Genomic DNA, 13026 nt, shown 5'->3' with positions numbered 1-13026 from the left:
GCCACCAATCGGCATTCCTTGATCGGAGGCACCCTGAGGAGGCCCTCTCTGTGGGAGCGCACTGGACGGAGGGAAGTTGATGCCGGCCGCAGGTGTTGCCGTAGGTAATCCGGACCCATGCCATGTAGGGCTTTGTAAGTCATCACTAACACCTTGAAATGAGATTAATGCAATAATATTTGTTTCCTTTCATGTTTTATTGGACACATTTGAGAATGTTTAAAAATAATTGACTATCAACCTCATTATAAAATGCTGAAGGGACATTTACTCCCACAAAATGGATTTTCCCATTGTATCTGTATGATATTACCATGATCAATACAGTTTAACCATGGATATAATTTTTAACAAAATATTATCAATGTGGGATTTATAATTATATAAAGAACTATGGATTTATCAGCCATGGGGCTCAACTAAAACGACTATTCTTCAAGTTTGCAAAGATTACATGTTCACAGAATTACAATTTTGACTTAAAACTGTGTGTTGCTTCTGTCTAAATTGGATCTCGATTGATAAAATGAAAAGGCTAAATAATATTATTCCGTGCGATCCTGAAATGACATGTTTAAAATTTGAGCTAAGTGATTTATATAAATAAGGAGTTTCTTATCATTTGATAAATGTTTTTAGGAGGGAGGAGGGGAGTACATTAAAGCAACAGAACATTAAAAATAAGGAATTTAGGAAAAAGAATTTGACAAAAAGAACCTGTTAAGGATGACATATATTTAAGACATATTAAACTATGCTGTATGTAGAAAGACATGGATGCATGGATAGTTTGGAATAGCTTAATTTCAATACAAAATATTAAGATATAGTGGCAATTTCTTTTTTTAAAAAAAGTATGCATCTTCTTATGTCCTGCTGAATACTTCTAAAACATTTTACAGATTAATAGCTTTTTATTAATTTATATTTCAATTACTTTTTGAGTGCAACCTTTAATGTACCACACAAGACTCATTGCGCTTGTCAGTGAATGGCTGGCTGTTTTCTTCTGCTTAAAAACATGGTGCTTCTGGTTGCCAAATTACCAAGAGATAACATTTTCAGAACAGGTACAATAAATACAATTTTATAGATAGTAGATGTTATTGTATAATTGCAAGATACATGTTGATTCTTTTTATACTTTCCAGAATGTTTCAAATATATACAGTATGTATATGTGTGTGTATATAGATAGATAGATAGATAGATAGATAGATAGATAGATAGACAGACAGACAGACAGACAGACAGACACACACACACACACACACACACACACACACAAAAGTACCTTAAACTCAGAGGAAAATAGTATCATACTTGAAAGTTCTGTAAACACCTTTCCTGTTGGTTCTATTTTTTTTAGAAAAAATAAAAATGACTTCAAATAAAATGGAAAGAATCTGAAACTTAGGACCACCTCCTACTTCTTGTTTTTACACCAGGAATACAAGAGGAGGTGGATGTGCTTGTTTATGCTGGGTGCAAACTACAAAGCAAATTTGGCCAAAGGGATGATTTTGTTAAAAAATAATAATAAAATAAATCTCTACAGCAACTAAAAAAATGCCTCATTAAAAGACACCCCTCCACACACACAGTCACCCGTATATCATTCTTAATAGAACAGATAGGATTGTTGGACAAAGAGAATAAGAAACTGTATTTGGACATGCTGATTTCTGGAAAGCTCCAATCCAATACAGATCCAATACAGAAAAATATTCTGAAATCATAATTTCTGAAACATCATAATAACATTTTTAAGACTGGAAGGTATTTTAGATTTTGAAATCATTTATCCAGATTCACCAAACCTCTTATCCACTGCTAGAAGTGACAAAACACCTACACTTAATTTTATGCTCTAGTGGATTTACAAGAAATTAAATGAAAGGGTTTGTGGTTTTTCCCCCCTAAGTAACCTTACCTGTCTACCAACATTCTCCTGGAAGGCAGCCTAAGAACAGAGAGAGCAAACATAAAAAAATGAGTCAGTTTTGCTTGCAGATAAACACCAGATCATGAATTCAAAACAAACACGCTGCAATATAAATGACCCATGGGCTTTATTTTAAAATGAAAAGTCAACTTTGTTAGCTGAATATGCCCTTAGGCAGTTGTTATGTGCTAATGCTCTTTTAAATTTATATGCTATGTGAGAACAGTTTAGGAAGGGGTGTTTATTAAAATCAGGCACACCCAGAACAGTGGCCTTCATTGCTGATACAATGCTTCCCGTAGAAATGAAAAGACAATGCCCTTAGAATACAGCTACTGAGAGAGAGAGAGACTTTCCAGGCTACTTCCGTAAAGTTATAAATGAGCTGTGTGCTATAAATTTAGCGTTTTCATATATCTAAACTCTTCCGCCTCCTCCTTTTATAAATTATATGAGATGACAGATAGCATTATCTTGCTTGGAGTTATAAATAACTCCATGTATAGACTTCATAAATACGTTTTTGAAATGCAAAATATTCAGATTTAAACTTTGGATCAATTATTATTTTTGTATTTTTTATATAAAACTCAAGTATTATATTTCAATACTGCATGAGACATCTAATATAAGTAAATTTCAGTAATTAGCAGGAACTGCTTCCAGATAAGCTTCTTTTTCTACCATTAGAATGTATTGCAAAGATGACAACTCAGCCTATTTCTAAAGTTACACATAATTCCCACAGACATCAAAAGAAAACCTAGTACATAACTTAGAGCAGTTTAGTTTTTTTTAAAATTTCACAATACAGATTGTCCATCTATTCAAATTAACAAGTTTTAAATTATGTAAATTATACTCATCAATCTGTTTTTTCTCTGAAACCAATAATTTGAAGAAAAATGAATTCAGTGAAGATATAAAACCATATGCAGACTAAATTTCAATGAAACTATGATTTTGTTGGAAGAGTGAGAGAAACAACTAGTTAATTAATTCTTTTTTTGAGGTGTTGAGTCATATTACATCTGTCTAAGCTTGAATTGTTGCTAAATATCCAAAATGCAATTGGCTACTTATTTCTGCCTCTATCTTTTGTTATGTCATGGGAAAACACAATTTTCATTCTAATAAACTGAAATTATAGCAATCTTTTAAATTACTAATTCCTGATTTAACTCACAATCAGTATTGTAGATTTTTATAAGAAATATTTAATTTGTATTTAACATTTATATTAAATAGTTAAACATGCATTGGAATGTGATTATATGACATCTATAGAGTGACATTTGTTTCAGATTATACAAATAATTACTATGAAATTGCTTCAGATTAGGAAAAAACGGAGGAAAAAGGATATAAAAGAGGATACAAACATAATTCATATCTCAATGTTTCACAATAAATATTATTATTCAAGTGGACATAAATATAACATTATAATATAATTTATTTCTTAAACAGATTTATATGAAAAGTAGAGTGCTAACTGATAATAGGAAAATGCTATATGAAGCTTTTTTTAAGCCAAGAAAGAATTGACATAGAAGATGAGAAAAATAGAAGGATTTCTAATGCCCATGAACAATGAAGTGACCACAACAGAAACTGGTCAATTGACTAAAATTATACAAAAAAGACAGGTGTGAAATAACCAAGACCGATAAACTGTCTAGCTTCACAGATTTTTAGAGTTTACATTCGATAATATAATGTACAAAAGAAATGTGTTTGTGTTAATAAAACACAAACAAAGATGATTAGGGGACTGGAGACTAAAACATATAAGGAATGGCTGATGGAATTGGGTATGTCTAGTTTAATGAAGAGAAGGACAAGGGGGGAGATATTAGCAGTGTTCCAATATCTCAGGGGCTGCCACAAAGAGGAGGAACTCAAGCTATTCTCCAAAGCACCTGAAAGTAGGACAAGAAGCAACCGAGGGAAACTAGTCAAGGAGAGAAGCAACCTAGAACTAAGGAGAAACTTCCTGACAGAACAATCAATCAGTGGAACAACCTGCCTCCAGAAGCGGTGAATGCTCCAACAATGGAATTTTTTAAGAAGAGACTGGACAGCCATTTGTCCGAAATGGTATAGGGTTTTCTGCCTGAGCAGAGGGTTGGACTAGATGATCTCCAAGGTCCCTTCCAACTTTATTATTATTAATAATAATATGAAGGTAAGGAGCAGAAGATCTGACAGTAGTATTTATAGAAGACCTGGTCCTTTTCTTTAACGGTTGGTTCCAGATCCAGGATTGAATTGAACCTGTTGATTTTTTCAGAAAGCAGAGCAAAGCCTGAAGAAAGGGAAATTCCTCCCAGCAGAACACGTGAGAGAAAAGAAATGAAATTTTTCTTCACCCTGCCTTCTCACCCTATCCTATCCAGTCAAGTTTGTTGATAACGGTTACTACAATCTGTGGATCTTTATGTTTGCTGTAGTCCCACCAACAGATTGAAAATAAACAAGATACTTGCAAAAACTTTTAAAGATCCTTTTCTATATATATTAAAAACTTGAACTGAAATCAAAACCACCCAGTGGTTATTATTTGACATAATAAAGATCACTCTGTTCTTTCAGTCTTTTATTTATTTTATTTTATTTTTATTTTAATTCCATTTATATCCCGCCCTTCTCCGAAGACTCAGGGCGGCTTACAAGCTTAGCAGTCTTAGCTGTTCCTTTATACAATTGGCATATTGACTTGTTATAAAAACAATCAAACAAAGACAATACACTTTGCACATGAAGAATTTGACATGAGATACAATTTTCTGTTTTTATGTAAACCTAGGAAGTAAAACATTTGAAATAGCTACTGAATAACATAATGTACTGCTGAGAAAAATCATCTCAATACATTACTGTTGTTCCATAGATTATAATTAAACTTACCGAGGCTGCTCTTCTGCAGTTAACATCACGGTCAAATATAGCAGCTATAATCAGGGCACTGAAAAGAGAAACGAAAAGGAAAAAAAATGATATAATTTGTCTTTTGAAGAATAAAAGAGAAGAGCTATCATTTTTGTTTAAGGACTATACTAGCTGCATTCACTATTGGCTAAAATTGGTAAATTTCAAACTCTGTATTTGGTTTATAGTATGCTGAGCTTGTCGATCAGAAGGTCGGCAGTTTGGCGGGTCAAATCCCGAGTGCCGCATAACAGAGTGAGCGCCTGTTACTCGTCCCAGCTCCTGCCAACCTAGCAGTTCGAAAGCACGTAAAAAAATGCAAGTAGAAAAATAGGGACCACTACGGTGGGAAGGTAACAGCGTTCTGTGCGCCTTTGGTGTCTAGTCATGCCGGCCACATGACCACGGAGACGTCCTCGGACAAGCGCTGGCTCTTTGGCTTTGAAACGGAGATGAGCACCGGCCCCTAGAGTCGAAAACGACTAGCACGCATGTGCGGGGGAACCTTTACCTTTACTATGCTATAGTTATACTGTAGCAAAGCATTTAAATTGTTTTTTCAAGATTATACCAACATATGCATATTATTTCCTTGATTTGCATTTTTTTTAAAAAAATATATGATCTTATGATGATCTTAATTTATAAGACAGGATACCCTATCTCTCAATGCTGATCATTCAATGGTGGCTAATTGCAACACAGGTTTAAAAGGGAGAACTTTAAGGATTGTAAGAGGAAACTATGTCAGTCTTTAGCAAAAATCAGGCATCTGGTAGCACCTTTACAGACTAACACATTTTATTACAGCTTTTGTGAGCTATAGCTGAACAACTCTAGTGCATTATAAAAAGGAAAGAAGATCTGTAAGAGAGTTGATTTGTACGTGAGTGTTTAGTCCTTCAAGTTGTGTATTAGAAAAGGAGCTTATCAGACTTCTAATGTGAGGATAAAGGTTTAAAGGTTTCCTCTGTCTAGTCGTGACTGACTCAAGGGGGCGGTGCTTAACGTTGATTCCCAGATGAGAATTGTCTAAGATGTTTCCACCATCATGTGGCCAGCATGGAAATACAGAAAGCTGTAACCTTCCTGCCAAAATGGCACTTCTTTATCTGCTCACTTTCGAACTGCTAGGTTTGCAGACGCTGGGGCAAGTAACGGGAGCTCACCCCGTCAGGCAGCACTCAGATCTCAAACCTGGACTCTTGGCTTTCCAGATGACAAACTCCAGTATCTTAACCACTGAGAAATTGCACCGCCCAAAATAGGATAGGTTTTTGCTTTCCTTACAGCAAAGCCAGTATGAAAATATGAATTGCAGCAGTGAATGCTGTGGATTGGTCTATAGAAGTCCCTGTGATCCACTGAACATATATTCCCATTTAACACTACAGAATCTAGGATATTCCTATTATTTAATTTTACTACAATCTACCAGGATTCTTCCACATAAATGAGAACAGAATTCCTTTTATCGGCAGCAAAAATATTTGTAATTAACTTACTTTATTCCACGCTAATTCTATGGTGCAGATGTAATATACTGTAACTGATTTCTAGCAAACAATGTAAATTTATGTAGTGTTTTAAAATATATTAAATATTTTATTACAATACTACATATTTATCACTGTTTCAGAGACAAATATATAGAAATATAATTAAAGACAAGATCAGCAATAAATGTGTCATGGGAATAAAAATCAAAACACTAATACAGTATTTTAATGTATCTGTACTCTTATGACTCTGGAGATAAAACTGAAAAAATGATTTTAAGAATTTCAAATGTTGTTGTATTATAAGTTATTAGGAACTATAAGGGACTAGTACCAAGATTCTGGTTTAGAGATTAGTAACCATGTGGATTTTTGAAAGCTTAATAATTGGAATAATTTATCCAGAGAGACAATGCCTTTGGATTTTCTAAAGATGATCTGGCAAAAAAGAATATCCACAAACTCTGCTCCTAACTGTCTCCATACCACACACGTATATACCTAGAACTAGGTTATTCAAACTATGGCTGTTATTCTCACACAATTAGCAGTGGCCTTGATGCTCTGGAACTCTTTGCTCTCAGAGCCGAATGTGGCCCACACATTACTTGCCTTCTGCAAGGAAGGGAAAACAAACCAATTCCAAAGGTGATACAACTGATTCAAATTAAAACACTGTAAATTAGCCTGATTTTAAAGTCCCCAAATGGCTTAGGTCTTAATTAATCCAGGAGACTATAGTTCCCAATTTGAAGACAGCATCTCCAGAAAAGGCTTGCTGAAGATGCCTCTGTATTTGAAACACAGGAAAAATTCTTCATCTGCATCACTCCATGATTATACCATGTACTATTTGGGCAGCTGTACGTACTCACTAGAAACTCCTTAAAAACACATCTTTGTCATTAGATGTTAAACTGTTCGTTACATTTAATATCAATATGAGTTTCATTTTCTGTATTCTGTACTTTATTTTTGTTAGCTTTTCTGTACTTTATTTTTGTTAGCTTGGACAATGACAAATCTTAAATCATATCAAAACTCAGCAGTAAACTTTCTTACACATTTAAAATGAAACTATTTCAATTGGTAAATCATACTGGCTTACTATTAGCCATAAATTACCACAACTATTCTCATCAGCTTCTTTAATTACCATGAAAACCTAACAAATATAAATATATTCCTCTGTGTTTTATTTAGCATATTGAAAAATGAGAATCTGAATAGGTCCAATAGAATAAAGAATAAACTCTAACTACTGTTACTTTCTTTGGAGTCTTCCTTTCAGAACAAACCAGATTCTCTGATTCACAAATAATAAATGGAGTGTCTCCATATAAGCAAGGATGGACAACCCTGAAACTGATTAGGTTTGTGGACTATTGTTATGCAGGTAGTTCTAGACTTAAAACCATTTGTTTAGTGACCATTCAAAGTTACAATGGCACTGAAAAAAATGACTTATGACCATTTTTCATACTTACGACCTTTGCAACAACATCCCCATGGTCATGTGATCAAAATTTGAATGCTTGGCAACTGATTCATATTTGTGATGGTTGCAATATCCCAGAGTTACCTTTTGCCCAAGCAAAGTCAATGGGGAAGCTAGATTTGCTTAACAACTGTGTGCAGTGATTTCACAACTGTGGCAAGATAGGTCATAAAATGGGGCAAAACTCACTTAAGAAATGTCTTGCTTAGCAACAGAAATTTTGAGCTCAATTGTGGCTGTACGTTGAGGACGACCTGTACACATGAATATGAACACACATATATTTATATACATTCACATACACTATAGCAAGGGTAGGCAACCTTGGCTCTTTTATGATTTGTGGACTTCAACTCCCAGAATTCCATGAGTCATAAAAGAGCCAAGGTTGCCTACCCCTGCACTATGGTATCCTTGCTGGGCTCTCTAAAGTGCAGCGGGAGCCTCAATCTCCTCCTACTACTAAACTTTCTGGTGAGGCTTTACTGGTAGAGAGAATGATGAGATTTCCTATCTCCTCCAGGATCCTGAATAAACTCCTCAGAAGGAAGCTACCCTTTCTGATCAGTCACTGTTCAGATGTTCAACATTCTTCTGGAGACTGCTTATTTGATCGAGGGAAGAAGATCTGGTCCCCTGCACCACAGTGCTTCCCAGAAGACCACTGAGAATTTTCCTGCAGGCTGCTAAAGGGCACATATTATTGCACTAGATATGGACTAAAAAGGTACAAGTAGAGAAAGTCAGAAATGAACCAATAGGACAGAACCAATGCCAGAGCCATCGTCAGACTTTAGGTATTAAGAGAAAAGGCCTGCATTTTGAAAGACCTCATTGGTCTATTTTGAAAATATCTTTAATCACAACATCTGAACAAGCTAATGTGGAAAATGGAGATATGGGTGTCCTTGATTTACAACCATTTGTTTAGTGACCGTTCAAAGTTGCAATGGCACTGAAAAAAATGACTTATGACCAGTTGTGGTCATTCAAGGATGTTAATAAGGTTCGAGAAGGGAGCATTTTCAATATTAAGCAAAATTCAAGAACACGGAGGGCACCATCTCAAACTTACAGGAGGGAAGTTCAAAAGTAATGTTAGAAAGTATTATTTCACAGAAAGAGTAGTGGAAGCTTGGAATCAACAGAGGTGGTGGGTCAATCATCAGTAACTGAGTTTAAATATGCATGGGATAAGCCATCATCCAACAAAATCTTTTTAAAAAAAACTTCAAAGGGCAGACTGGATGAACCACTAGGTCTTTTTTTTTAACCATCAGGTTTCTATGTTTCTAGTTTTCACACTTACAACTTTGCAGCATCCCCATAGTCACATGATCAAAATTTGGGGGCTTGGCAAGTGGCCTGTATTTATGATAGCTATCCTGTCCCAGGGTCATCTGATCACCATTTGTAACCTTCCCAGCTGGCTACCTACAAGGCAAAGTCAATGGGGGAGGCCAGACTTGCTTAATGACTGCATGATTCACTTAACTGCCATGATTTGCTTAACAACTGTGGCAAAATAAAAAGGTCTAAACGGGGCAAAATTCACTTAAAAATCTGCTTTGCTTAGCAACAGAAATTTTGGGCTCAATTGTGATTAGTAAATTGAGGACTACCTGTATGGAATGCAAATTTACTTTATTTCTGTTACATATTAACAGAAGTTGCTCTTGAGAATGAACTCGTCAGGCAACAAACTTATTCGTGTAAAATTATTCTCAGCATTTCATCACAGTATAAGATGTAGCTCTGAGCAATATTCATATTTCCTGATTCTGCAGGCTAATCTTGCCCTCGGGCCAAGTGGCTCCATTTACATGAGAGCCACACCTCTCTTTTCTTCTCACCATGCAGTACTCCAGGGAAGATTAAATTGCCTGCACTCCCACACTTTGACCAAATCTTTCTGACTTGAAATATAGTCCAATTCTGAAGCACAGATAAAGGAGGAGTTTTCCCATCTTCTCAAGACTAAACTCCAGTTCTAATTATTTTTATCTGTCAGTTCTCTAACCACTGCCAAAGGAACAAAATTATCCAGCAATTAAACTAAATAGAACTTTCAAGTAAATATCTTAAGTCTTTTAAATAATTATAGAAACTCAGCATTATACTGTAACCTTCCACAAAGAAGCTTTTCAATAAATCATAAAAATATTATAATATTGGCAGGTGTTTTTTTCTTCTATTCAATCATGCCCAATTTTTTAAGATTGCCTGGGCAAGTCCCTGTAGTTTTTCTGGTAAGGTTTTTCAGAAGTAGTTTGCCATTGCTTGCTTCCTAGGGCTGAGAGAAAGTGACTGGCTCAAGGTCACCCAGCTGGCTTCGTGCATAAGGCGGACTAGAACTCAGTGTCATCCAGTTTTGAAACTGATGCCTTACCCATTATACCAAACTGGCTCTCATTTGGCAGTTACCTATATATTATTTTTTAAAATATATCTGATTACATTCCAAAGTAGCTGTAATAGTCACCTGATCTGCACTTTCTCATGATTTTTCTGATAGCCACACTCACTAATAACAATCCATTCAGTTCTGCTTTCATGGCTTTTTATATCACAATTAGGCAATGTTATGCACTGGAATTTACTGGAAAATATTATTCAAGTTTTTGTAGTACTTTTTTCTGTTATATACAATGTGTCCATAAAATATCTAGGTCAAAGTGACCGATCATCATGCCACGCAAACAGCTAAAGCCAATCAGAGTATGCATATGTTATAGGCATTAGAAGAGATTACGTAGTGAGTGAAATGGATTGGAGGGGATAAAGTTCCCCAAATTCCCACCTTTTTAGCCATCCTTATGACAGCTAACTCTGCATTACTAATTGTTCAAAATTTGAGTAGGGTAGTTAAAATAATTACAAATATCTAGAATAATATCATTATCTGAAATTACGTGGCTAAACTTTCTTTGGAAATATTTGTTCAAAGAGTGAACTGGTATTCTGTAAAAAGATAGCAACAATTTGTTTGTGGCTAAATAGATGGCTCTTCTCAGACAGAAGAGAAGACACACCTAAGGCCAGAACTAAGAGACAAGAAAGAAAAGATATGTGATTACTGTTATTGGCTGTAAACCAAAGTATACTAATACAGGTGAAACTATGCGTCATGCTCCCAAAGGTTCCTGATTCTCAACATACAGTTTATTGCTGAGCTCCCACATTAAATTATTACAACTGGAAAAGCAAACAAAACAAAACAAGAAACAAAAAAAACCACCCCAAACTTTTCTCACCTATACAATCACTTTAGCAGAATAACTTTTATCATAGGTAACAGAATCCACAGGCATGGTTCCATTTAGTTTCATGAGTACATAATGAAACTTGCTATCTATCATCTATCTATCTATCTATCTATCTATCTATCTATCTATCTATCTATCTATCTATCATCTATCACAATGTTTTGTATACAACATATATTGTAGATATATAGTTTGTATATATACTGTACATATGTATATGTATACATACTTACAATGTATACTTATATACATAATTATCATATATACAGTATATATAATTGATGCCCACATGTAGTGAAAATAGTATCATGAACTACTCCATGCCAACAAGAACCTAAGGTTAAAGCAAGTGCTTCAGCTGTAACTATGACGGCATTTGTTTTATCTCCAGAAAATATTTTCAAATAAGAATGCACTGAATGTGGCACAATCAAGAGGCTCTCCAGAAGTTAGACATATCTACATGGGATACGTTCTCTTATATATCCTGAATCCAAGTATTTTAAATATTTTAAATAAGATTTTTATAATAGCTCTACATTTAGCCTTTCAAGGAGCATTAATATGAAATGTCATTTCCTTATTCATTTCTTGAAAAAATATTTCATGTAAAGAAATTGGGGTATTTGTATCTCATTTTAAAAACTTACCTTGCAATCTGGTTAACAAAAGGTCTCAGTTCTAAAGGGTCATAGGCGCGAGCAAAAGCCCAACATACATAGCAAGCAGAATCCCGTACATTGGAGCCAACACTGCAAGCTCCCCGTTTTTCATCGTAAGTTAGTCCTTTCAAAATCACAGGAACAACTGGAAGTTTTAAAAGAAGAAGTATTAAGGAACAGTCGCAAAACCTGACTTTGTGAAAATTTACAGTGTTGAACTTTTTTTTTACCAACTATTGAATTTTATGTTTTAAAGATCCAATGGTGTGACTTCCGGATAACGATTCCTTTGCACTGCGAGCCTTTCTATTCACAGGATATCAGTGACTACTAAATCCTTATGCTGCATTATATATTTTATATCAACCATACATAGTTTAGATATACAGCAGCTGCTACAGAATAATGGAACAAGTAAATGACTGCCAAAAAAGCCTTGGTGGAGCAGTGGGCTAATGCCTCCTTAAGTAACACCAGCTGCCTGCAATTAGTGCAGGTTCGCATCCCACCAGGCTCAAGGTTGACTCAGCCTTCCATCCTTCCGAGGTAGGTAAAATGAGGACCCAGATTGTTGGGGGCAATTAAGCTGACTTTGTAATAATGCCGCTTGGGGTGTGTGTGAAAGCCCTAACAAACAGGCATATACATAGAATGAAGGCTATTGCTAAGCTTGTAAGCCGCCCTGAGTCTTCGGAGAAGGGCGGGATATAAATGTAATAAAAATAAATAAAAAAATAAAAATAAAAAAAAATTCTGAATACCACTGGTTAAATATTGTGTGATGCAAAAGACTGTTTCAAATGTCTCTTGGCACAGATCAACTGAGGTGCTTGTTTTTATGCACCCCACCGATCTATACTGCTCTCAATCCTCTAGAGCAGTTTTGAAGAAACAGACTACAAGTTTAAGACAAATCCTTTTTGTTACGCTGATAACATTAAACAAAGAAGCAGTCTGGGTTTTTTTTGGTTGACATTTTTGTGTTGCAGGCCACAATGGAACTGAGTAAGCACATGGAGGATGTTATGGAGGCCTGCTTCCTTATTTATAATGTAGCTTTTACAATTAATATTAAGGAATCACCAAACACCATTATCCAGAAAACAAAGGGATGAGGTTGCTTCCTAGTAGCCCAAGATATTCAAGCAGCTTCATCTTTCTATGATAGATCCACATGTTTTCAAATAAAATTCTAAGTTGTAATTATATTTTTTATTTTGTAAGA

The 13026-nt window shown here is 35.1% G+C and overlaps 1 protein-coding gene across 2 annotated transcripts in view; it reads right to left on the bottom strand.

Moving 5' to 3' along the window:
- Positions 1 to 13026, bottom strand: part of TBCD (tubulin folding cofactor D) — a 176856-nt gene that overhangs the window by 67153 nt on the left and 96677 nt on the right. For both annotated transcript variants that reach the window (XM_081320970.1, XM_081320971.1), the window contains exons 15-17: positions 11790 to 11946; positions 4856 to 4913; positions 1934 to 1963 (exon numbers count right to left, since the gene is read on the bottom strand). In XM_081320970.1, coding sequence (XP_081177096.1) covers positions 1934 to 1963; positions 4856 to 4913; positions 11790 to 11946 — 245 coding nt within the window. The remainder of the gene's footprint in view (positions 1 to 1933; positions 1964 to 4855; positions 4914 to 11789; positions 11947 to 13026) is intronic.

This window comes from Vipera berus (assembly GCF_964194415.1).
Source record: "Vipera berus genome assembly, chromosome: 2".
Lineage (NCBI taxonomy): Eukaryota > Metazoa > Chordata > Lepidosauria > Squamata > Viperidae > Vipera > Vipera berus.
The sequence above is the reverse complement of the archived record's forward strand: the minus strand, read 5'-3'. Positions and strand labels throughout refer to the sequence as shown.